Source organism: Protomyctophum parallelum (assembly GCF_964188405.1).
Source record: "Protomyctophum parallelum genome assembly, chromosome: 7".
In the NCBI taxonomy this organism is placed as follows: Eukaryota; Metazoa; Chordata; class Actinopteri; order Myctophiformes; family Myctophidae; genus Protomyctophum; species Protomyctophum parallelum.
Window position 1 is genome coordinate 22,227,137 of NC_139705.1, and position 24,841 is coordinate 22,251,977.

General features: G+C 40.7%; 2 protein-coding genes across 6 annotated transcripts in view; one reads left to right on the forward strand and one right to left on the reverse strand.

Annotated features, from left to right (window-relative positions):
* Nucleotides 1-16,763, forward strand: part of fmnl3 (formin-like 3) — an 81,234-nt gene extending 64,471 nt beyond the window's left edge. For 3 of the 5 annotated variants that reach the window (XM_083768249.1, XM_083768250.1, XM_083768253.1), the window contains 4 exons: nt 8,740-8,832; nt 9,664-9,787; nt 11,358-11,475; nt 13,575-16,763. In XM_083768249.1, coding sequence (XP_083624375.1) covers nt 8,740-8,832; nt 9,664-9,787; nt 11,358-11,449 — 309 coding nt within the window. In that variant the 3' untranslated portion in view covers nt 11,450-11,475; nt 13,575-16,763. Of the gene's footprint in view, nt 1-8,739; nt 8,833-9,663; nt 9,788-11,357; nt 11,476-12,184; nt 12,229-13,574 lie in introns of all 5 variants that reach the window. The other 2 variants (XM_083768252.1, XM_083768251.1) reach the window with 2 other exon arrangements.
* A 974-nt stretch (nt 16,764-17,737) lies between these two features.
* LOC310861655 (low-density lipoprotein receptor-related protein 1-like) overlaps nt 17,738-24,841 on the reverse strand; it is a 168,760-nt gene continuing 161,656 nt past the window's right edge. The window contains exons 83-89 of the mRNA XM_083769200.1: nt 23,438-23,599; nt 22,818-22,986; nt 22,451-22,552; nt 21,860-21,933; nt 21,319-21,412; nt 19,005-19,149; nt 17,738-18,408 (exon numbers count right to left, since the gene is read on the reverse strand). Of these exons, the coding sequence (XP_083625326.1) occupies nt 18,271-18,408; nt 19,005-19,149; nt 21,319-21,412; nt 21,860-21,933; nt 22,451-22,552; nt 22,818-22,986; nt 23,438-23,599 (884 nt within the window). The 3' untranslated portion in view covers nt 17,738-18,270. The remainder of the gene's footprint in view (nt 18,409-19,004; nt 19,150-21,318; nt 21,413-21,859; nt 21,934-22,450; nt 22,553-22,817; nt 22,987-23,437; nt 23,600-24,841) is intronic.

Below are 24,841 nucleotides of genomic sequence, written 5' to 3' on the forward strand. Positions count from 1 at the left end.
ACATACTTAAACCTACCAACCCCATTCTAGCCTACTTAGGTTCATCTTACGGTGGACATGTTTGCCTGAAAAGGAATCTTTGAAAGGTGTCATAGTTTTAGAAATATAGTGCTTTCAAATTTGAGACTTTTAACATGGGGCTCAATGGCAGATTTTGGCACGTCAAAAAATCACTTTCACCTAGAAACTCCATTCAAACTTTTTATTATTCAGCTTACTGTGGAGACACATGCTGGAACGTTTTACTTTGAAATGTTTTGTAGTTTCTGAGTTATTTAACTTAAACGCCCAATGCATTCTCTATGGCAATAGCACAAACTTTGGCATGCTACTAGTCCTACATACTTAAACCTACCAACCCCATTCTAGCCTACTTAGGTTCATCTTGCGGTGGACATGTTTGCCTGAAAAGGAATCTTTGAAAGGTGTCATAGTTTTAGAAATATAGTGCTTTCAAATTTGAGACTTTTAACATGGGGCTCAATGGCAGATTTTGGCACGTCAAAAAATCACTTTCACCTAGAAACTCCATTCACACTTTTTATTATTCAGCTTACTGTGGAGACACATGCTGGAACGTTTTACTTTGAAATGTTTTGTAGTTTCTGAGTTATTTAACTTAAACGCCCAATGCATTCTCTATGGCCATAGCACAAACTTTGGCATGCTACTAGTCCTACATACTTAAACCTACCAACCCCATTCTAGCCTACTTAGGTTCATCTTGCGGTGCACAAGTTTGCCTGAAAAGGAATCTTTGAAATGTTTCATAGTTTTAGAAATATAGTGCTTTCAAATTTGAGACTTTTAACATGGGGCTCAATGGCAGATTTTGGCACGTCAAAAAATCACTTTCACCTAGAAACTCCATTCACACTTTTTATTATTCAGCTTACTGTGGAGACACATGCTGGAACGTTTTACTTTGAAATGTTTTGTAGTTTCTGAGTTATTTAACTTAAACGCCCAATGCATTCTCTATGGCAATAGCACAAACTTTGGCATGCTACTAGTCCTACATACTTAAACCTACCAACCCCATTCTAGCCTACTTAGGTTCATCTTACGGTGGACATGTTTGCCTGAAAAGGAATCTTTGAAAGGTGTCATAGTTTTAGAAATATAGTGCTTTCAAATTTGAGACTTTTAACATGGGGCTCAATGGCAGATTTTGGCACGTCAAAAAATCACTTTCACCTAGAAACTCCATTCACACTTTTTATTATTCAGCTTACTGTGGAGACACATGCTGGAACGTTTTACTTTGAAATGTTTTGTAGTTTCTGAGTTATTTAACTTAAACGCCCAATGCATTCTCTATGGCAATAGCACAAACTTTGGCATGCTACTAGTCCTACATACTTAAACCTACCAACCCCATTCTAGCCTACTTAGGTTCATCTTACGGTGGACATGTTTGCCTGAAAAGGAATCTTTGAAAGGTGTCATAGTTTTAGAAATATAGTGCTTTCAAATTTGAGACTTTTAACATGGGGCTCAATGGCAGATTTTGGCACGTCAAAAAATCACTTTCACCTAGAAACTCCATTCAAACTTTTTATTATTCAGCTTACTGTGGAGACACATGCTGGAACGTTTTACTTTGAAATGTTTTGTAGTTTCTGAGTTATTTAACCTAAACGCCCAATGCATTCTCTATGGCAATAGCACAAACTTTGGCATGCTACTAGTCCTACATACTTAAACCTACCAACCCCATTCTAGCCTACTTAGGTTAATCTTACAGTGGACATGTTTGCCTGAAAAGGAATCTTTGAAAGGTGTCATAGTTTTAGAAATATAGTGCTTTCAAATTTGAGACTTTTAACATGGGGCTCAATGGCAGATTTTGGCACGTCAAAAAATCACTTTCACCTAGAAACTCCATTCACACTTTCTATTATTCAGCTTACTGTGGAGACACATGCTGGAACGTTTTACTTTGAAATGTTTTGTAGTTTCTGAGTTATTTAACTTAAACGCCCAATGCATTCTCTATGGCAATAGCACAAACTTTGGCATGCTACTAGTCCTACATACTTAAACCTACCAACCCCATTCTAGCCTACTTAGGTTCATCTTGCGGTGCACAAGTTTGCCTGAAAAGGAATCTTTGAAATGTTTCATAGTTTTAGAAATATAGTGCTTTCAAATTTGAGACTTTTAACATGGGGCTCAATGGCAGATTTTGGCACGTCAAAAAATCACTTTCACCTAGAAACTCCATTCACACTTTCTATTATTCAGCTTACTGTGGAGACACATGCTGGAACGTTTTACTTTGAAATGTTTTATAGTTTCTGAGTTATTTAACTTAAACGCCCAATGCATTCTCTATGGCAATAGCACAAACTTTGGCATGCTACTAGTCCTACATACTTAAACCTACCAACCCCATTCTAGCCTACTTAGGTTCATCTTACGGTGGACATGTTTGCCTGAAAAGGAATCTTTGAAAGGTGTCATAGTTTTAGAAATATAGTGCTTTCAAATTTGAGACTTTAACATGGGGCTCAATGGCAGATTTTGGCACGTCAAAAAATCACTTTCACCTAGAAACTCCATTCACACATTTTATTATTCAGCTTACTGTGGAGACACATGCTGGAACGTTTTACTTTGAAATGTTTTGTAGTTTCTGAGTTATTTAACTTAAACGCCCAATGCATTCTCTATGGCAATAGCACAAACTTTGGCATGCTACTAGTCCTACATACTTAAACCTACCAACCCCATTCTAGCCTACTTAGGTTCATCTTGCGGTGGACATGTTTGCCTGAAAAGGAATCTTTGAAAGGTGTCATAGTTTTAGAAATATAGTCCTTTCAAATTTGAGACTTTTAACATGGGGCTCAATGGCAGATTTTGGCACGTCAAAAAATCACTTTCACCTAGAAACTCCATTCACACTTTTTATTATTCAGCTTACTGTGGAGACACATGCTGGAACGTTTTACTTTGAAATGTTTTGTAATTTCTGAGTTATTTAATTTAAACGCCCAATGCATTCTCTATGGCAATAGCACAAACTTTGGCATGCTACTAGTCCTACATACTTAAACCTACCAACCCCATTCTAGCCTACTTAGGTTCATCTTGCGGTGCACAAGTTTGCCTGAAAAGGAATCTTTGAAATGTTTCATAGTTTTAGAAATATAGTGCTTTCAAATTTGAGACTTTTAACATGGGGCTCAATGGCAGATTTTGGCACGTCAAAAAATCACTTTCACCTAGAAACTCCATTCACACTTTTTATTATTCAGCTTACTGTGGAGACACATGCTGGAACGTTTTACTTTGAAATGTTTTGTAGTTTCTGAGTTATTTAACTTAAACGCCCAATGCATTCTCTATGGCAATAGCACAAACTTTGGCATGCTACTAGTCCTACATACTTAAACCTACCAACCCCATTCTAGCCTACTTAGGTTCATCTTACGGTGGACATGTTTGCCTGAAAAGGAATCTTTGAAAGGTGTCATAGTTTTAGAAATATAGTGCTTTCAAATTTGAGACTTTTAACATGGGGCTCAATGGCAGATTTTGGCACGTCAAAAAATCACTTTCACCTAGAAACTCCATTCACACATTTTATTATTCAGCTTACTGTGGAGACACATGCTGGAACGTTTTACTTTGAAATGTTTTGTAGTTTCTGAGTTATTTAACTTAAACGCCCAATGCATTCTCTATGGCAATAGCACAAACTTTGGCATGCTACTAGTCCTACATACTTAAACCTACCAACCCCATTCTAGCCTACTTAGGTTCATCTTGCGGTGGACATGTTTGCCTGAAAAGGAATCTTTGAAAGGTGTCATAGTTTTAGAAATATAGTGCTTTCAAATTTGAGACTTTTAACATGGGGCTCAATGGCAGATTTTGGCACGTCAAAAAATCACTTTCACCTAGAAACTCCATTCACACATTTTATTATTCAGCTTACTGTGGAGACACATGCTGGAACGTTTTACTTTGAAATGTTTTGTAGTTTCTGAGTTATTTAACTTAAACGCCCAATGCATTCTCTATGGCAATAGCACAAACTTTGGCATGCTACTAGTCCTACATACTTAAACCTACCAACCCCATTCTAGCCTACTTAGGTTCATCTTACGGTGGACATGTTTGCCTGAAAAGGAATCTTTGAAAGGTGTCATAGTTTTAGAAATATAGTGCTTTCAAATTTGAGACTTTTAACATGGGGCTCAATGGCAGATTTTGGCACGTCAAAAAATCACTTTCACCTAGAAACTCCATTCAAACTTTTTATTATTCAGCTTACTGTGGAGACACATGCTGGAACGTTTTACTTTGAAATGTTTTGTAGTTTCTGAGTTATTTAACCTAAACGCCCAATGCATTCTCTATGGCAATAGCACAAACTTTGGCATGCTACTAGTCCTACATACTTAAACCTACCAACCCCATTCTAGCCTACTTAGGTTAATCTTACGGTTGACATGTTTGCCTGAAAAGGAATCTTTGAAAGGTGTCATAGTTTTAGAAATATAGTGCTTTCAAATTTGAGACTTTTAACATGGGGCTCAATGGCAGATTTTGGCACGTCAAAAAATCACTTTCACCTAGAAACTCCATTCACACTTTCTATTATTCAGCTTACTGTGGAGACACATGCTGGAACGTTTTACTTTGAAATGTTTTGTAGTTTCTGAGTTATTTAACTTAAACGCCCAATGCATTCTCTATGGCAATAGCACAAACTTTGGCATGCTACTAGTCCTACATACTTAAACCTACCAACCCCATTCTAGCCTACTTAGGTTCATCTTGCGGTGCACAAGTTTGCCTGAAAAGGAATCTTTGAAATGTTTCATAGTTTTAGAAATATAGTGCTTTCAAATTTGAGACTTTTAACATGGGGCTCAATGGCAGATTTTGGCACGTCAAAAAATCACTTTCACCTAGAAACTCCATTCACACTTTTTATTATTCAGCTTACTGTGGAGACACATGCTGGAACGTTTTACTTTGAAATGTTTTGTAGTTTCGGAGTTATTTAACTTAAACGCCCAATGCATTCTCTATGGCAATAGCACAAACTTTGGCATGCTACTAGTCCTACATACTTAAACCTACCAACCCCATTCTAGCCTACTTAGGTTAATCTTACGGTGGACATGTTTGCCTGAAAAGGAATCTTTGAAAGGTGTCATAGTTTTAGAAATATAGTGCTTTCAAATTTGAGACTTTTAACATGGGGCTCAATGGCAGATTTTGTCACGTCAAAAAATCACTTTCACCTAGAAACTCCATTCACACTTTCTATTATTCAGCTTACTGTGGAGACACATGCTGGAACGTTTTACTTTGAAATGTTTTGTAATTTCTGAGTTATTTAACTTAAACGCCCAATGCATTCTCTATGGCAATAGCACAAACGTTGGCATGCTACTAGTCCTACATACTTACACCTAGAAACCCCATTCAAACCTATTTAGGTTCATCTTACGGTGGACATGTTTGCCTGAAAAGGAATCTTTGAAATGTTTCATAGTTTTAGAAATATAGTGCTTTTAAATTTGTGAAATTCAGAATGGGGCTCAATGGCAGATTTTGGCAAGTAAAGATTTGAGTGGGGTTTGAACCCACAACCTCCATATCATGCAGCCAGTGTACTAAGTCACTGAGCTACTTGCTACCTGCCACAATGCAGTCTGCTGTTCCCTTTGAGTAACAACATTGATACAAAAATAAAATACAAAAAATAAAATAACAGGAGATTTGTCGATTGTTTCTTTTGCTGTTGTTTATCTCTAGACGTTTGAATGTTTATGAACCACAATGGAAACAAGTCACTGGCTCTTCTGTCATTATCTATTCGGCCTTTTGAGAACAGCATGCACAGTGCCTCACTGGGTACAGAGCCTGCCTGGGAATCAGGAGGCCGCAGGTTCAAGTCCTGGCTCTGACATAGTGTCCCAAAATCATGTTTTTTTCAAATCCACCAAAATCACGAAAAACGACATGCTATAGTATGCCGTCCGAAACCAAATATGAGAAAAGTATAACTTTGGCATGCTACTAGTCCTACATACTTACACCTAGAAACCCCATTCAAACCTATCTCAAATTTGAGACTTTTAACATGGGGCTCAATGGCAGATTTTGGCACGTCAAAAAATCACTTTCACCTAGAAACTCCATTCACACTTTTTATTATTCAGCTTACTGTGGAGACACATGCTGGAACGTTTTACTTTGAAATGTTTTGTAGTTTCGGAGTTATTTAACTTAAACGCCCAATGCATTCTCTATGGCAATAGCACAAACTTTGGCATGCTACTAGTCCTACATACTTAAACCTACCAACCCCATTCTAGCCTACTTAGGTTAATCTTACGGTGGACATGTTTGCCTGAAAAGGAATCTTTGAAAGGTGTCATAGTTTTAGAAATATAGTGCTTTCAAATTTGAGAAATTTATAATGGCAGATTGTGGCACGTCAAATAAGCACTTTCACCTAGAAACTCCATTCACACTTTTTATAATTCAGCTTACTGTTGAGACACATGCTGGAACTTTTTACTTTTAAATGTTTTGTAGTTTATTCTGAGTTATTTAACTTAAACGCCCAATGCATTCTCTATGGTAAAATTATTATTGTATGTTTTGCAATAAGCAAAATCTACAATATTTGTCTACTGATGTAGTGGAGTAGAATTGTACTTAAGTACAGTACTTGAATAAATTTACTTAGTTCCTTTCCACCACCGCAACAACATTTCATGCATTTATTGCAACAAACATCAATCAAACACAAAAAACAGATGCTGCAAACAAAGTATTATGACATGACTTAAAAATAATAAGGACATTGTATAACATCATTGACTATTATACTATTCCCATGTCAATGTAGGAAATTAACTAAAACTAAAACACAATCTTTGCATCAACTCTTCCAAGGAACAGGTGATGTGATGTAGCTGGCAGGATTTTACTGAAGAAAGGGTGAAAATATTAGACAAATAAGCATACCGTACATTAACACTACTTCATCATACAGTGTTGCAAAAAAAGTGAAAGATGATCTACAAGCTCACAAGCTCGCCATGATGCAATACTTGTAGATTGTCTATTTTCACTATTTTAAACTATGTTTTTGAGATAATACAGTTGTCCATGTGGTAAATATAACCTACAGGGCTACAGTACACCTAATGGCAGTGTAAGTAGCCTAATGTGTCAAAGTCTGCCCATTTACAGCAAAAACACAATTCAATGTACAGCATGCACAGTTGCACACTCCAAATATAATCACTGAATCATTACTAAAGTGTTCAACAAACTATTTACTTACTGACATTGCCACAACAGAACAAACAAACATTCTCAGCTCAGTCTCATCACCATGTTCTCAATCAACCTGATTATATCCACTTCCTGTAGTTAACATGTGACCAGACCCCCACACAAAACAAAGTTCATACATGCCAGCTCATATGGGGCTTGAACCTGCCACCCTGACTCAGCAGAGGCTGTGGTATCAGTGACAGACCCTATCCCCTATGGGATCCTTCAACCTGCCACCCTGACTCAGCAGAGGCTGTGGTATCAGTGACAGACCCTCCCCCCTATGGGATCCTTCAACCCTTCACACGTTTCTTTAGTTATTCAACTGTTTCTTCTGGATTATGGGCTTCAAAACATGCTTTGAAGTCAAGAGTATGAAAGACTTGGTGAGGTTTGAACCTGCAACCACATGATCATCTGGCCAATGTCTTAACAGTGAGCCACCACACCCACGGTGCCATCACTGTTGTTGTAGTCCTTTAACCAGAGATTAGCCAAAAATAGCAGATATTGGCATTGCAATGCATTATGAGTTTGAAGATTGTCTGTTTTTGGCAAAAAGATTATAGTACCCTCAGCCTTATGGTCTAATGCCGACTCATTTGTCAGAAGCTGTATAGTACATTATTGATTTTATTACTGGACATTAGTAGAGTGCTATACACTAGGACAGAGGTCATTCATTTAGTTTTTCAGGGCAGGGCATAATTTCTACAACAAGTAAAGTAAACAAAGTAAACATCATTGCTATTACTTTTTTTTTGGGGGGGGGGGGGGGGGGGAATCATGAATAACGACATACTATAGAGTATAGAGTATGTCATCGAAAACCATGAAAAATGTCATACTATACTACGTCGTTTTTCATGATTTTCTTCCAATTGAAAATTTTATTTAAAAACATTCTCGTCGAAAATCATGAAAAACAAGATTTTCAGCCTTTTTTTCATCGTCGAAAATCCGGAAAAACAACACACTATAGTATGTCGTAGAAATCCATGAAACATGACATACTATAGTACAGTATATCCACATACACAGTATGTGGCGTATAAAAATATAAGTTCATACATTTTAGGATTTAATTAACATTAAAAAAAATGTCAGCTGAAAGTTGGCAGCCCTGCTAACAATAATTATCGTTAATGTGTGTGTGTGTGTGTGTGTGTGTGTGTGTGTGTGTGTGTGTGTGTGTGTGTGTGTGTGTGTGTGTGTGCGTGCGTGCATGTGTGTGTATGAGACAGAGAGGGATTGATGATGACAGATTATGTTCATCAAAATGTGTGTTCCCTTTGTCAGCTAAACTTCTGCTCTGATTCCTGTTCTAAAAGGGTCACTTTGTTTCCTCCAGTTGGCTCGGCTGCTGTGTTTAGTTGGTCTCATTGGAGTCTCTGAATGGCCTCCATGTTCTGTGTTGTACAGGATGCAGTGGCAGACAATGAGCAGAGGAAGAAGCAGGAGGAAGCCATGAGAGAGAAGCTCCTGGCTCAGGAGGCCAAGCAGCATGACCCCAAGGTAGGCTTCACTGTTGATTCCGTCCACTAAAACCATGACGAAAAATGTTTGTCGACTACCTTTTTTCACTGACGAAAACTAAATGGAAACTAAGCCATGATGACTGAAACTAAGACTAAATATATACTGACAATTTCGTCAACAAATAAAAACTAGACTGAAATGCTAGGAAGGAACCAGTGGACAAGAGATCCAGTATAACTCATTTTACACTTGGTTGCATGCTGAAAATAGCAGATCTACAAGCTCACATCATTTTGGTAGACTAAATCAACTTTACATTTAGTCGACTAAAATCTTATGATATTTAGTCGACTAAAACTAGACTAACACTAAAACATTTCAGATGACTAAAATGTGACTATGACTAAACTAAAGCCAAAATCAACACTGGTTCAGGCATCTACAACTTAGTCACATGAAGAACAACTATACAGTATATTGCTAACAACACCGATCAGATCTTTACTGGCTGCTTCTGTATGAAGCTTTTGTTTATGCTGTCATTAAAGTGTCGTGTAGCATAATTGCTGCCAAAAAATAATTTGACTTTCAATGAACTCTTAAGATTTATGTCCTACTCAAGTTTCAAACGCCCTAGTATGTTGTCGAAAAGCACGATTTTTGCCTGCCGGTGTTGTCGGACTAATGCCTGTCGGGCTGTTAGGTTAGTATGTCTAAAACACTAACCGTACTGCTGCTGCTGCAAACATTTTGTTCTCCTCTCACTATGAGCAGACAGGTGAAAATAACTAATCATGGTAACCTCACTCTGAGAAGCCATGGAAATCAATCAATCAATCAATGAATGGGGTCTCTTTCCTCGCCCAGGTCCAGACCCACAAGAAGAAGCACCAGCAGCAGGAGCTCATCGCGGAGCTCCGCAAGCGGCAGGCCAAGGACCACCGGCCCGTGTACGAGGGCAAGGACGGCACCATCGAGGACATCATCACAGGTGGGCCGGGCAGCGCCGCCGCCATGCAGAGCCCGGGACCCGGCGTAGTAGTAGTGGGTCCCGGCAGTCCCAGGAGGCCTAAAATGACCGTGGTCATCCATAGCTCCAAGCCCCTGCAGTGCACCCTGTGCTACGTGGTGCAGACGCCGCCGCATCTGGACCGCAGCGGCACGTAGCGGCACGGCGGGCGGTCGGGGTTTTCGTTTCACAAAATCCTCAGTGTTGGTTTAACTCTGCAGAATGTTCAAATGGAACCCAATGGCAGTCACATAATGTTTACTGTGTAAAAGTTTCAATTCTGCAATGTAGAAATACTCTCTCTAAATTAAATGAATGGACTTCACAAGTTTTCAAATGTAATTTATAAAATGTATAAAAGATCTCTTGTAAATAGCAGATCTACAGAAGTAAAAGTAGCCTACTGAACATTCTCCAGTAAAGTAAAAAAAGGATACCTCAAAATTGTATAGTAAAGTACTTTAATTGAGTTGAATGTATTTAGTTACTTTACTCACCACTGCCAAATCGACCCGTAAGGTTTACTCTCCATTTGGTTCCATTTGTACATTATCGGAGTTACAGATCCAAAAGAGACCATTTGGTTTATACGTAACCCATCATTTACCTGGGGACACCCTGGAACGGGGCAGGTTACAACTAACCGGTGGCAGGTTAAAACTAACCCGTGGCTTCCTGTGAGGTTAGGTTTAGGGTTTGGGTTTTGGGTAGGGTGTGGGACTGTTAGTACGTCGGACCCCCTGGAACCACCTCAAGGACTCCTGCCCTGGGGATACCCCGGCCCGGAGCCCGCACGTGTTTTAAAAAGCCAGTTACAAATTTTACCGTGTAACTGTGACAAGTAGGGTATATTGAGCCTCAACTGTGAATAGGAATTATGTGTAGTTTTTGACATGTTGTGGAGTACTTACTGTAGGTCTGAGAAGATGTAGATATGACCCGGATGGATCTGCTGGAGCCACAGCCTCAGGACAGTGTCTCAACTAACCCATGTGTGTCTCGGTCATTAATCAAAGCTTACAAGAGAACATAATCTAAATGTTTGTGTCAATGGCATTTGTTTGTAATCATGATAATGCTTCTTCCCAGTAGTGCTACTGTAACTGTAACAATTACATAATCACCCATGACAATATTTACAATGCATTAACATTACATTACAAGACACTTCACAAGTGCCCGATTCTTATTGCGTGGCACGACTGTGTCGTGCACTGAAAATAGCAGACGTACAAGCTCACGGCGCTCTGCGGGTGCAACGCGGTGTGAGCTTGTGGGTCTGCTGTTTTTGGCACGCAGCTCCGTCATGCAACATAGCACAAGTTAGGCGTCATTCTGTACAACGCAAACTCTCAGAAGCAACAATACGTGTCTCTTCCATAGGAAGGGGTGTGTTACTTAGCTTCTTGTAGCTCTTAAATTCCTAGTGTCCGCAGGCACATTAGGGCCGCTGCATCAATAATGGATGCTGTTTGTAACGTGAGCCTTCTCCCAGACAGACAGTGTTCCAGGTGTGACGTGTCTTCTCTCCCCCCCCCCCCCCCCCAAACAGTACTGAAGAGCGTGCCCTTCACAGCCCGCACGGCTAAGCGTGGCTCACGGTTCTTCTGTGAGGCCAACCTCTGCGACGACGGCAACTGCTAGCCCTTAAATCCTCCCCTAATGCCAAGGTTGTCCTGGTGTCTCTTTGGCACCCCCTCTGCCGACTCACTGTGCATGAAGCATGACCCCTGTCAAACACACCATGCCCCCCCCCCCCCCCCCTACTCTCACCTTGTACTAACGTTTGCAACGTTTGTGTTCCACTTCAAAAGACTTCTATCTGTTGTCTTGGGGATAGGAGCGAAGCCAAACCTCTTTGACTGACACGTTTTCATGAAAGAGAGTTGACAACGAAAGTATCAAACCATTTATTTTGTATACATTATGGCGTACATATGTTATACAAAATATGGCATCACACATTGTGTGATGAAATAATCCAAGCGTAAGCATCGTGCATGATGAGGATGGAATAAAGCTTTGCAGCATTAATGAGGCACATTTCTTATCAGCCATTTCCTTTCATGAAAGTTGAATTGAACGAGGGCAGCATAAAGAGGTTTGGCTACTCGACTGTAATGTTTTAATATCACAAATTGCTTTCATGAGACTAACTTGTTTGGTGTTTGGTTTCCCTCTAACAAATGAAGCTTAATTTATACTTTGTCATAAATACAGTGTCACTTGCCCCAAAATAACTGATTATTAGCATTAGGTTAGAATTACGAGTTGAGGATCAATTATTTTTGGCGAGCGACACTGACAGCACGACAAAGTATAGACTAGGCTTTTGCTGTTCTTTCCTCAACCACCACTGTTTGTTCTACCCCCCTCCAGCTGAACGGAAGAGTAATGACAGTATTTCACCCAACTAAGAGAGGGTAAGGAGGAAGGAAGGTGGCCTGGCTGATGCCTGGCCCGCTTGGCCCTCCAGCTGCTGTGTGCTGCCTGCCTAAGTGATGTCAGTTGCTTCAGCTATAGCGCTTCAGATGCATTACAACAACAGTATGCTTTAAGGCGGTCAGAGTTGCTTTACTACAGCGGTTCTTGAAGGAATCGTTCACCCAGAACATGACTTTATTTTCCATCAATTACACACCCCACGAAGCCTTGAATTCATGAACATTCTATGAATGAATGAATGCTACAAAAACTAAACAATCTCCATGAATTCAAGGTGCGTCATGGGGTGTGTAACTGATAGAAAATACGTCACTTTAAATTTCCATTTAAAGTCCATTTGGAGCCCCCTCAAGGAACCCCCAAGGGGTCCCGGGCCCCACTTTGAGAGCCACTGCTTTACTTTATTATAGTGTCAGACACCTAAATCCGCTACTGTGTCGGAGACTTCGAACAGCCACAGAAAGTCCAAACATTGCCTCCTGTGTGAAACAGCCAACAAAACTGAAATGTTGTGAAATCTGACATTTCTACCAACTCTTTCTCTCAGGGAAGGAGCGTTCCTTGGCAGTTGTATTAGTCAGTCATTGGATTCCTGTATACAACGGTATCTTGCAGCCGGCCCACCACCACCATCAGCACCCTCTCCCCCTCCTCTGTGTTGCATGTTTGTCCAGTGTCCATCTACCTCACCTGTCAAAAATGTCCGCCACGTTTTGTCTTCGCTAACTGTCAATTGCGGTGTGCTGAACATGTCTTTGGTCAACAAGCTCTAGGATCCAGAGAAAGAAAAAAACTAAACAAAGCACAAGTCAAATATACATAATTACAGTCTGTCTGTTTTCATAATTATAGTGGGTGAATACGTTTCTTACTTTCCTACAGTGTGTCCTACATGACTGCTTGTGCCGCCTACCCATTGAGGACAATAATTGAAGAGCTTGTTGACCACTATCATCTAACTATAATATGTGTACTATTATTCTTTCATCTCTACATTATTTGTGTAACAGGAATGTAGAAACAAAACTCCTAAAGCCTTGCAATTCCTTATTTAAATGTTGCCTCTTATAACTGTCACTATTTGGAAATGCAAGGTTATGGGAGCACATCATTCACTGATGTATATTACCTATGTCCTTATTTGAAAAGTAAAATCACAGTTAACAAAGAATACTGTGATATGAACAAATTATTGCCAATTTTCCTAGCATTGCAACAGAGCATAACGGTACGTAAGACCTGCTCGGGTCTAAAGCCGAGCTTTCTAACCTGTGTGTTCCCTTGCCCTTGTCTCTCACCCCTCTCTCCACTCCCCCACTCATAGATCTCCGAAACCAGCCTTTCCTGCGAGCTGACGCGCTACTCCGATGTGGTTGGAAGAGACCCTAAACCACTTATTCCCCCTTTCCCCGTTTATAACCCTCTTCCCTGTGTCCTGATGGCCCCCGCTCAAGCCTGACTGAGGCAGGCTGCAGATGGCAAAGACTGAAAGAAAGGGGACAGGAGAAAAGAAAAACTAAACAATGCAGACAATGGCCCTTGTTTCATCTGGGTATTTATTTATTTATGGAGATCCTTTTCCAGCACTACGTGCTACTCTACTCCCTCACTGCAAACACAAACTGGTTAGAAAAAACACACACAAGCACACTAGACCATGTTTATGGTGTGTCATTAGCATTGGAGGAGGAGACCAGTCAAACAATGACTACATGCAGGTGAGGCGAGGTGTGGACTTTGGCCTGGAACCAAGGAAGGACAGTGCTTGTACTCACAAAGTGCCTGCCAACATGCAGATCTCAAGCCCTAGAGACCTTCAATTTTCTCAGACTATGCAATTCCAATAAGCAGAACTTAGCATTTTCTCGGCTGCCTCCCAGTCTAACTCTAGCTGCTGGGATTTCTGCTTCGAAGAGACTGTGGTTTGCACTCACAAATCCTCCCTCCAAAGAAAACAGAGGACTCAATATTATGATGAGACATTTCAGGAACTTTTTCCCCCCGAACTGGAGATTAAGCCAAGTCTTCCAAACACATTGAGCAAAGACTTAACACTGACAACTACTTCTTTTTTGCGGGGGGAGCTGTTTTCAATCTTGTATATCTGGAAAGAAATTGCCTTTTTGATTTTCTTGTTCCTCTGGACCAACAAGCCAAATCAAACTTTACTTATATTTTGCTAAGGAAGTGCCTTTTGTGTAGACAGTATTATTTCCTGTGACTCAGCCATAATGTATATCATGTGTCAGATTGTATTTTTATTTGTATAACATTAACCTTAAAATGCAGTAAAAAAAATATATATGAAAAGGAAAAAAAAGAAGAAAGAAATATGCAGTTTTGAAAATTCCGTTCACAGCTTTAAAGGCAAACAGTAGCTAAAGGGCTAGTGGGATTCAGATTTCAATTGGATGTTATGATTTTCAATTTACCTCTCTGTTACCCCTTGTCAAAGCTAATGTACTGAAGCCCATTCCAAGCCACTGACAGACAGGAAAGTCGGAAGGTTTTATTCACCTCGTTCCAGGAGTTACTGGAAAACCTTGGCGTGTATGAATGTTATATACCTTGACAACGCTTTCTGTCACTTATAGCTCACTTATACTTTGTGGTGCGACTGCGTTGCTTGCCAAAAATAAATTATTTTCTCAACTGATATGTTTGGGTGAGCCTGTAGAAGACCGACCAACAGGGGACAGCAGTGAAAAATGACATAGGCTACTATAGTATGTTGAAAACCATAAAAAAATATTTTTGTTTATTATCGTCAAACCATGAATTACTAGGCTACGCAACTATGTGGGAATTTCTGGAATTGGGATAACAACACAATTGGCTAAAAATACATTCAAAATGAAATACTTTTGGCGAGCAACACGGAACGACCGCACCACACAGTATAAACAAGGCATCGTGGTGACACTTAGGAAGTGAGAAGTGACAAATGATATGAAGATGATCCCGTACAGACTGCTGTTTCAGGGGTCAGAGGAAGTTTAAATGTTTTTGTTTGTGTTGGTGGTGGATGAAGGAGATTTTTCATTGTGTTGTTGAGTTCTAATCATGATGTTTTAAGCTTTCTTTGCTTTTTTGCATATCAAGACGATTCATTCCATCATAATAGCCATTGAGTAAGCACAATGGTTGTTCACCCTGATGCCCGATTTAGACTTGGTTGGCAGATCTACAAGCTCGCAACATGTCACGATGTCATGTGTCGCAAGCTTGTAGATTGGCCATTTTCGGCCAACAACATCACCGGTGTGCACTGTGCAACCAAGTGTAGGTTACACACCAGGCACTAAAACTATAAAGATGTCGTTTTAAAAATCAACTAAACTCAAGGGGATGGGAGAATCCTCACCACTAGACGACAGAGGTGAAACGATATAGTTACTGTATAGTTAGTGCCTTGTGCAGATGGCCCTTAAATCAGAGGTGAGACTTATACAGGTAGTTGGTGTGTTACAACATGCCATTTCCAGTAAAGGGACCGACCACAATTACACTACTTAATTTGTCTTCCTATTGTAGTATGACACACTACTCTTAAAGTGGACATTTCTCATGAATCAATGGATTGAAGAAAAGTCCCTTTTTTGTGTAAAAACAAAAAAAAAGTTGACCCATTATATTGTTTATCTGAAAGATGACATTCCCCATTTAATAATAAAAATAAAAAATTATGATTGAAAAAAATACCAAAGCCTGTCATTTGAGCACAGAAGTGAATGGAATGAATGAATGAAAGCAGTTACCGGGCATAGATTGTTGGTAAAGCAAAAGGTAGGACATTCAAACGATTTCTACATGTTCAGGTTTTATTTCTGAATTATGCGATACTTGTTGCCAACATACTCCATCAAGAACTATGCGTCATTCTGTCACTCATCTTTCTCTCCAAATGAAGGTCAGAGCCACCATGCATTTCTACTATAAAAATCAATTTAATTTTTCTTATATCAAAAAGAAATAAAATCAGAACAAAACAAACCAATCCACAATAATTAATGTGGGGTTTTTCCTGTTTTGTTTTTGACTGCCAGGGAATCTCTCGAAATGAAAAAAAAAAAGATTGTTCTAAATGTTAAAATGGAACAACTGGAAAATGCAACAGAGCAGGAATAAAAAAAAACTAAAAAAAACAATTAAAACAAGAACGTGAAGAATACTGTTGTTGAGGGGTGACAGCAGGCTGTTGTCCTAGGGTGGGAGTCACATGCAGTTTGATATGACAAACAATATGGCTGATATCGCAGTGTAAAAAAAAAATGCAGCATGGCGAGCAGTGCTTTTAAGACCGAGATTTAACACTTTGCAAACTGGAACAGGCTGGACAGATAGACATGACGGCTAGCGTTAGCAGCAGCAAGGCAAAGGAATGAACAAAGGAATGCTTTTTATCAGGAGGCCAATCAGTCAGTCAGTCCCCGCCTCCTAGGAATGCACTTAAAAATGAGCATCAACCCACATGAGCATGAAGTTACATCCAATAAAACAAAAAGTTTAACCGCCCCCCCCCCCCGCCCCCCCCCCCCCCCCCCCCCCCCCCCCACATTAATACGTACCATGGAATGGGTTCCCTTGCCTTTTTTTTTTCTTTTCCTGAAAATACATTTACAATCAAAAGATGAGACAAAAAGCTAGATGGGATCGTTCTCAGCTAATCGTTTGTAGTAGTAAGTCAGTGGTTCTCAAAGTTGGGGGTCCAGGGACCCCCTCTCAGGGTACCTTGAGGGGGTTCCAAATGGCCGGGTTCTGTAACTCTGAGAATGTACAAATGGGAACCAGAAAGACCCTTACAGGTCCATTTTGGTTCCATTTCCATCTCAAGAGTTATTACGGGTGTCCTTGAAAAAAATAAGTTTGAGAACCACCGTTAGTAAGTAGATGGTTTCAGTGACGACCAGGAAATTCACAGAGGTTGTGTCGTTTTCTCGAAAGTTCTGCTCCATCCAGAGTGTCCTGCAGCAAACCAAAGGCCACGGATTTCCATCCCAGTCTCTTCATCCTGGAATGTGGGCTTTTATTTCATTTATTTTACAATCATCCTCCTCGTCCGACACACACACACGCATACTGCCATCGACTCATTCGTTGTTGACACAAAAACATGTCAAATTTACACCGACAAAAACAAACACAAAAAAAAGAACTACTACAGACTGCTATTTGTTACTGATGTGTGTTTTTTCCTGGGTATATTTTCAAGACACTTTGTTAATAGGTTTATATATATGCAAATATATATATATAACTTTAGTCTGTGCAAGGAGGAGAAAAAAAAGACAATCACTTTTAACGTAGTTCTTTTGAGACGACAGGAAGGACATTATCTGCAATGCTGATGGAGTTCCCTCGTGTGCACGTGTGCAGTTTAACAAAGTTCTCCTCACAGGCCTCCCAGCCTTGGTCCTCCCGGAGAAGACCCCCCAGCAGCAAGCACGCACGCACATACACACACAGCATCTAGGAAGCACCCACTCCACTCTCGCTGCCTTCCTCTTTCTGCTCCAAACATCTTTCAAACAAACAAACAAAAACTTGGAAATGTTTTCTGGTATGGAACAATGTTCTTTTTTTTTTTCTTTTTTTTTTTTTTAACTCTCCCCACCCCCGTATTCATACAAAAATAAAAAATTAAAATTGTTCCACTGCCGTCTTGAATCTCTCTAACTGAAAGAGGTAGTGGCTATATGGGTGAGAGGGGGGAGGGGAAGGTCGTGAGGAGGAGGTGAACAGAAATTAAAAATGAAAGAACTGAATAAATGTCTATAAAATGGTTCCTTTTTCTTGCCAGAGGATTTGTTTTCGTTTTTCTCAAAGAACAAAATATAATACTGCAATCACATAAAAAAGTAGTCCTTCATTTTTTACATTTTATACAGTGTTCTTGCTTTTTTTTCTCGTTTTGTTGCTTTTTCTTTTCGATTGGTAAAAGGCATAAGATGAGTTTGTTGGTCCAGCGCGGGGCTGGGCTGGGCAGGGCAGGGTTGGCAGAGTTCAGTCCATGCCGGGCTCTATGCCAGCGGGTCACTCATGTCCTCGTCTCCCTGGGAGAGCAGTTCCTTCTTTTCATCCGTGCTGGCCAGGGAATTGCGGCTGTTGTGGGCGCCCATGTATAGTGTGGCATACACAGGGTTGGTGAAGTTGGTGGGCTGCAACGGAAAATTATACGGTGAGTCAAAAGGGCGAAGGACGGAACAGGTCGGAAAATAGGGGTAGGAAAAAAATAATAATGACAAAAATCATGCTTTTCAACGACATACTATATTATGTAGTTTTTCATGGTTTTTATCTTTTTATTTTATTCTCCCCCCGCACACACACACACACATGAGCACGCCAAATCGAATGGTGTAGGTCTTGATTATTTCCGACCTTTAGAATGTGGTTAATTCATGCGTTTAAATATTCAGTTTTGGAAAATCATGAAAAACAGCATACTATATTTCATCAAAAAGCATGATTTTCATGATTTTTTTTAATTACCTGCACACTATTCAGAGCACGCCGAATCGAATGGTGTGGGTCTCGACTCTCGATTTTAGAAAGTGCTTAAATCAAGCGTTGAAATATTCAGTTTTGGAAAAATTACATACTATACTAAATATTGTGTCGTCGAAAATCTAATTTTTCTATTTACATTTTTCTTACCCTCCCCCACTTTTCGGAATATAGAGTATTTCTATATTGCAGTATTGATACTTTTACTTCAGTAAAACATTTGAGTATGTGTTCTTCCGCCACTGACCTTGTCTGGGTCCAATGCAAAGTCCGAGTCCAGGAGCTCGCCGGCGTCATCGTCTGGCTCGCCTTCATAGATCTTATACGCCGGGTTCCCGATCTCTACGTTCATGGCTCCGTTGGTCATCCGGTGGTGCTGGAAGCCCTTCGCACTGTGGATACGTGTACTGGGTTAGAGCTTTCAGAAAGGCTCACTGCTGTTTAATGAGGACACACGTTAGAGCTTTCAGAAAGGCTCACTGCTGTTTAATGAGGACACACGTTTACTATGTTAGAGCTTTCAGAAAGGCTCACTGCTGTTTAATGAGGACACACGTTTACTATGTTAGAGCTTTCAGAAAGGCTCACTGCTGTTTAATGAGGACACACACGCACACACAAGAGCTTAGAGCTTTCAGAAAGGCTCACTGCTGTTTAATGAGGACACACGCGCACACACAAGAGCACAAACTGCTTGCCGAGAGAGAAACCTAGGATGAAGCGATGTGCAGGGGACCGAAATCCGATACAAACCCACAACTTCAACCAACAATACGTACAGCATACATACATACATACAGTAGGAAACACAACACGAAATATATCAAGGTAGTCAAATGAGCTTTCCTCTAAAAGGTCATTTGATCACTCCCAGCAAGAATACGGCAGCATGTCTACTGGGAGAATGCTGGATTGTTTCACTGTTTTGCAAGCACATTTAAACAGTAATACTCACAGATATACACAGTTATATTTTTCTCTCCTTCTATGCAAGCACATGATGTATAGTAAGCATCGGGTACACAGTGGACTCCTGACTGTTCATTTTGTGCATTCGTAAATGTTAATGAATAGGGCTGTCACGATTACAAATTTAATAAAAAATGATTGTGATTAACGATTTAATTGTGGGTTTTCTTGCGTTGAACATTGGAACGTTACAATTAGTATTTCTGTTTGCCTTTTAGGCTTCCTAATCACAGGGCAGATATGAAGGAAAATGTCCTTATTGCACACCTATGAGGGACAGTTGTGTCGGATAAATGACCTGGAAAAGTAGGAAAATCGAGACCATCGAGACACCCAAGGAACGTGCCCAGGGAGACGGGCCGGATCCGGCACCGTGTGGGGGTCCCCGGGGGGGTCCCCGCAACATCCAGACCCCCAGGGGGGCAGCCCGGCTCCAGCGAGCCTTCCCACGTCCGAAACGGTCGAGAAGTGACAGAGTTAGCAACTTAGCGTGTTGCCGGATGTAAAAGTCGGCCAGTTCACGTTTTCCGTCCGATCAAAGATTGTCATATCTAAGTCAAATTAAGCTCCAATCAAGCCCCGAAGATGAGCACATTATGAACGCATTATGAGCCATAATGCAAATAAAGACGGCGTGCACATGGGGATTTTGGCCGTTTTTACATGGACACGATCGGTCGTGACTCGTTAGCTAAAAATGATAAAACATGCTAATTATATAATTTATTTTCCTAGATTAACCACAATAAATCAAATCTCGGTATCTCGGGCATGGCGTCCTGAACAATGGTAAATTAATCTCGTTATCTCGGGCACAGCATCTAAACTGTTAAGTAGCAACGTTTCGGTCGGTCAGACCATCATCGGGCAGGGCAGATATGGCAAATAACTTAAACATACAAGTACATTTCTAGCGGCAATAGTTGATCTGCTACTGTAGTTTGGCTATTATTGAAACAAGTATGGACATTATTTCAACATGGAAACGATTGACGATTATGCAAAAAAACTAAAAACTGTATGTAATAATTGTGACAGGCCTATTAATGAACACTGAGGGTTTTAACAGTGTAGATCTAGAATTCATAAATACACACACAGGGGACTGGTATGGAGAGGATTAGATCTCGCATCGCCAGCAAATCTATTTCAGTTCAATAGATCCCTGCATCGTCGGGTGGAGGGAGACAAACAGGAGATGGCAGGCAAGGACAAAGACAGATTCTACACTGAACCAACAGAATGGAGAGCTGGACTGGCAGCATTATGGCCAATCTAATTGGACATTGAGGGGGCGGGAGAGGAGGGGGGGGGGTTAAGGGTCATAATAGGGGAAAAGGGGTGAATTATGTAACCCTGTGAAGTTACCGCGTGTGTTGAGAACGAGATTTTCCCGGCCTCAAAGACCTGGGAGACGGGAGAGAGACGGTTATCCGCAGGAGATGAAAGAGAAGAGGGAACAAAAAGAGAGACGCTAGATAGTTAGTTAGGTGTTTAGATAGTTAGTTAGTTTAGGTGTCTAGATAGTTAGTTAGGTGGGAAGAACAGATGCATTAAAGAGAAGAGCTTGAAGGGCCAGCTTGGAGACTTACCCGCGCATTCTCCTCTTGTACCACAAGATGGCGCCCACCACCAGCAGCGCCAGTAACAGCAGCAAGAGCACAGGGATGACTACGTTGGCGCTGCCTGAGAGGAACACATCAACCATTAAAGTCCAGTGTACACAAAGCAACCAAGTACTGTACATGTACTTAAGTGACATTTTGAGGTATTTGTACTTTACTTGTTGAGTATTTCAAATTTTCAATGCTTTTACTTCTACTCCACTACATTAGAGGCAAAAGTTACTCCACTACAATTATTTGAAAACTGGACTGTTATTGCACATTAACCACTTCAGCCCTATATACATTTCGGCCATTTGAAAATAGCCGATTGTGAGCTTGTAGATCAGCTATTTTCAAAAGATTTGTATACATTTGAAAACTTGAAACGGGACATTCTGCATAAAGAGTACATTACAAAGTACATTTTTGACTTTTATTTGTAATTTCTATATTGATATTTTTACTTAAGTAAACATTGTGAGTACGTGTCCACCTCAGTGGAGAGCAGTGTTTCAGGGTCACTTACTTCCAGCGCTGTCAGGAGAGACACCGGCCGCCGCCGTGACGGCACATCGATACCCCGTCCATCCCACAGGACACCTGAGGGCAAACACACGTTTTATACAATAAATAAAATCATAATATCTGCAAGAGAAAGCACAGCAGTACAGGTACAGAGTAAGAGAAGTACAGTACTGTAAAGATACAGCAAGGGTAAAAATAAAAAAATAGGAGTCAAATATAATTCTGAGAGTGGAAGAAAGACACAAACACAAGTAAAATTGTGTGTGTGCTTGTATACAGTACTTGTGAGAACAACAAAAAAAAACCCGCCATGTACCGTAAAAAGCTTGTAGATCGGCTGTTTATGGGCCATTATGGCCAGGCTGATATCATTTCCCAAGGGCTAATATAATTTCCCAAGTCACAGCAAAACATGTCCCACTTTGAATGGTGGTCTCCGATTAGTCACCCACAACTCTGGGGTGAGCGAAATGTAATTCAAAACCAAAGAGCGCCAGACCTTGTGGCAGATTCGTCTGCTTTCCAGGACATTTTCAATGCAGTTCTAAAATGTTTACATTTCCTTCCACAAGTACAGTGAATAGTATCTTACTTGCACTGAGGCAGCAGTGTTCGGGTGTCAACAGAACATTGTCCATTGGTGCAGAAGTCCAAACAGGTGAAGCAGCTGGGCTGGGTCTGACCATTAGGACAGCTATAGACACGCACGCACAGACACACACACAGACACAGACACAGACACAGACACACACACACACACACACACACACCCTAAATTACTATCTATCTACACAAAAGTATCTTTATATTTGAAACCTGAAAAGTAACAGTTCTGGAAATATGAGGTTTCCACCTGACAGTTATGATGACATAACCTGACACTTCCTAAATTCTGGATAATGTAAAAGTTGATATTGGTACTCCAAAGGTCCAATATTGACCATGGGTTTTCTTTTTACCTGCATGAGACCTTCAGGGGTGAGGTCAAACACTTGCCGCTTCCACAGTACTGACATTTGTCCAGCTCACACTGCAGGCCATGGTACTGATTTGGACACTGACACAGTTTGGTACCGTTGGAGGTCTGTAGGCAGGCCCCACCGTTCAGACAGAACCCTTCACATTTACCTAGGGAGATTTAGAGATATATTAGTCCTGTAGGTTGTGTTAGCAGCACTGAAATTAAATTCAAAATAAGTGGCCAGCTAGAGGCTGTATCTTTGCGACACCTGACACTTGTAGAACAGTTAGAACAAGTTAGACATTTAGCAGATCCAGAGCGACTTTACAATAAGAAAGGTAAATGCATGCATCAAATGCAGAGAGACAGTGTAGTGCCTCAGTCAACTAGGATCCCAGTTAAACCAAGAACCGAGTCTCAGTCTAAACTATATAATATTAACAAAAAAAATCTACATTGATACGATTAGGATACTAGGTAAACAATGAACCTGTCATCTGTCTAAATAACATGCCATCTAAATTACATTTTTAACATCGTGGTCAACAAAAAAAGGTAACAAAAACATGCAAACGAATGACCAAAAGTGTCTCTGAGAAGAGTCTGGGAAGCACTTACTATACTGGCACTGGTCTCCCTGGTACTCTGACGGGCAGCTGCATGTGGGCTGGTTGCCCACGTTGACCGAACAGTTCCCTCCGTTGGTGCAGTAGTCCTGACAGGTCTGGAGGTTACAGTTGGGTCCTGTGAAGCCCTGCAGGCAACGGCAGGTTGGATTGCCTAGAAGACAGATGGAACGTCTTGGATTTAAGAAGCAATCTCATGGATAATGGCAGCTAAAAATGAATGTGATTAAACGTATAGACAAATCCACGCAGGCTGCCCTGGGAGCAATCATAGCTGTGGAGTCGCATTAAGCGCAGTGATCAACTTGTATGTACAATCAGATGATATTAAATAATTGAGGTTTGCGGCAGCTCACATCAAGTACTCAAGTGCTGATACAGTAGATGCTGTTTTAGATGTGACATTTTCAGAGGGCTGATGGAAACTACAGTACGTTTACCCGTTGCATATTAGAACAAAGATGATTTTAGGCACTGCAGGCAGCCATAGATTATAGGGCTGCAACTATCGATTATTTCCTTAGCATTGATTACTTTTTCGATTAATCAAATAATCAAATAATAAGTAAATAATAGTTATTCAAAACGTGTCGCATCACAATGACCTTGCAGTATGCCGTCTCCCCGGTACCCAAACTACTGAAAATAGCAGATCTACAAAGCTATTTTCACTACTTTTTACACATTTGTTTCCTAATTTATGGAATTTCTTAGATCTTTCGTTAATTTCTTCATGAAATTACTGAAACAAATAATTGAATTTTGTTTTTAATTCATGACATTTTTAGCTTTATTTGGGAACGTTTTCTTTTAATATTTTGAAATAGTAATAATTCAAAACAAAATGTAAGAAACAAAACAAATAAAGGGACCCATAACAATTGGTCCGTGGCCCAACCTTGGGTCCCTGAGCCACTGTTTGAGAACTAGTGAACTAGATCAAGTACCGGTAGTTAGATTAACTGCTGCACTGTGTGTAAGCCACAAGAAACGCCTAGCCCAGGCGTCTCTTCAGAGTTTTTAAACAGCTGATGGATGGAAATGACGCTGAAATGACAAAAGAATAACTGAAATGTTTGCCAATGCTGCAAGTTGAAGCTGTGTGCGAGCGTCATTTCCATCCACCAGCTGTTTAAATACCAGGAAGAGACGCCAGGACTACGCGTCTTCTTGCCGCTTCTTGGCACGCATATGTGCGAAGGCGCCCTCAGTGTCAGAAGGCTGTGCTGTGCTGTGCTGTGTGTGAGTCACCTCACCTGTATGGGAGCCCTCAGTGTCAGAAGGCTGTGCTGTGCTGTGTGTGAGTCACCTCACCTGTATGGGAGCCCTCAGTGTCAGAAGGCTGTGCTGTGCTGTGTGTGAGTCACCTCACCTGTATGGGAGCCCTCAGTGTCAG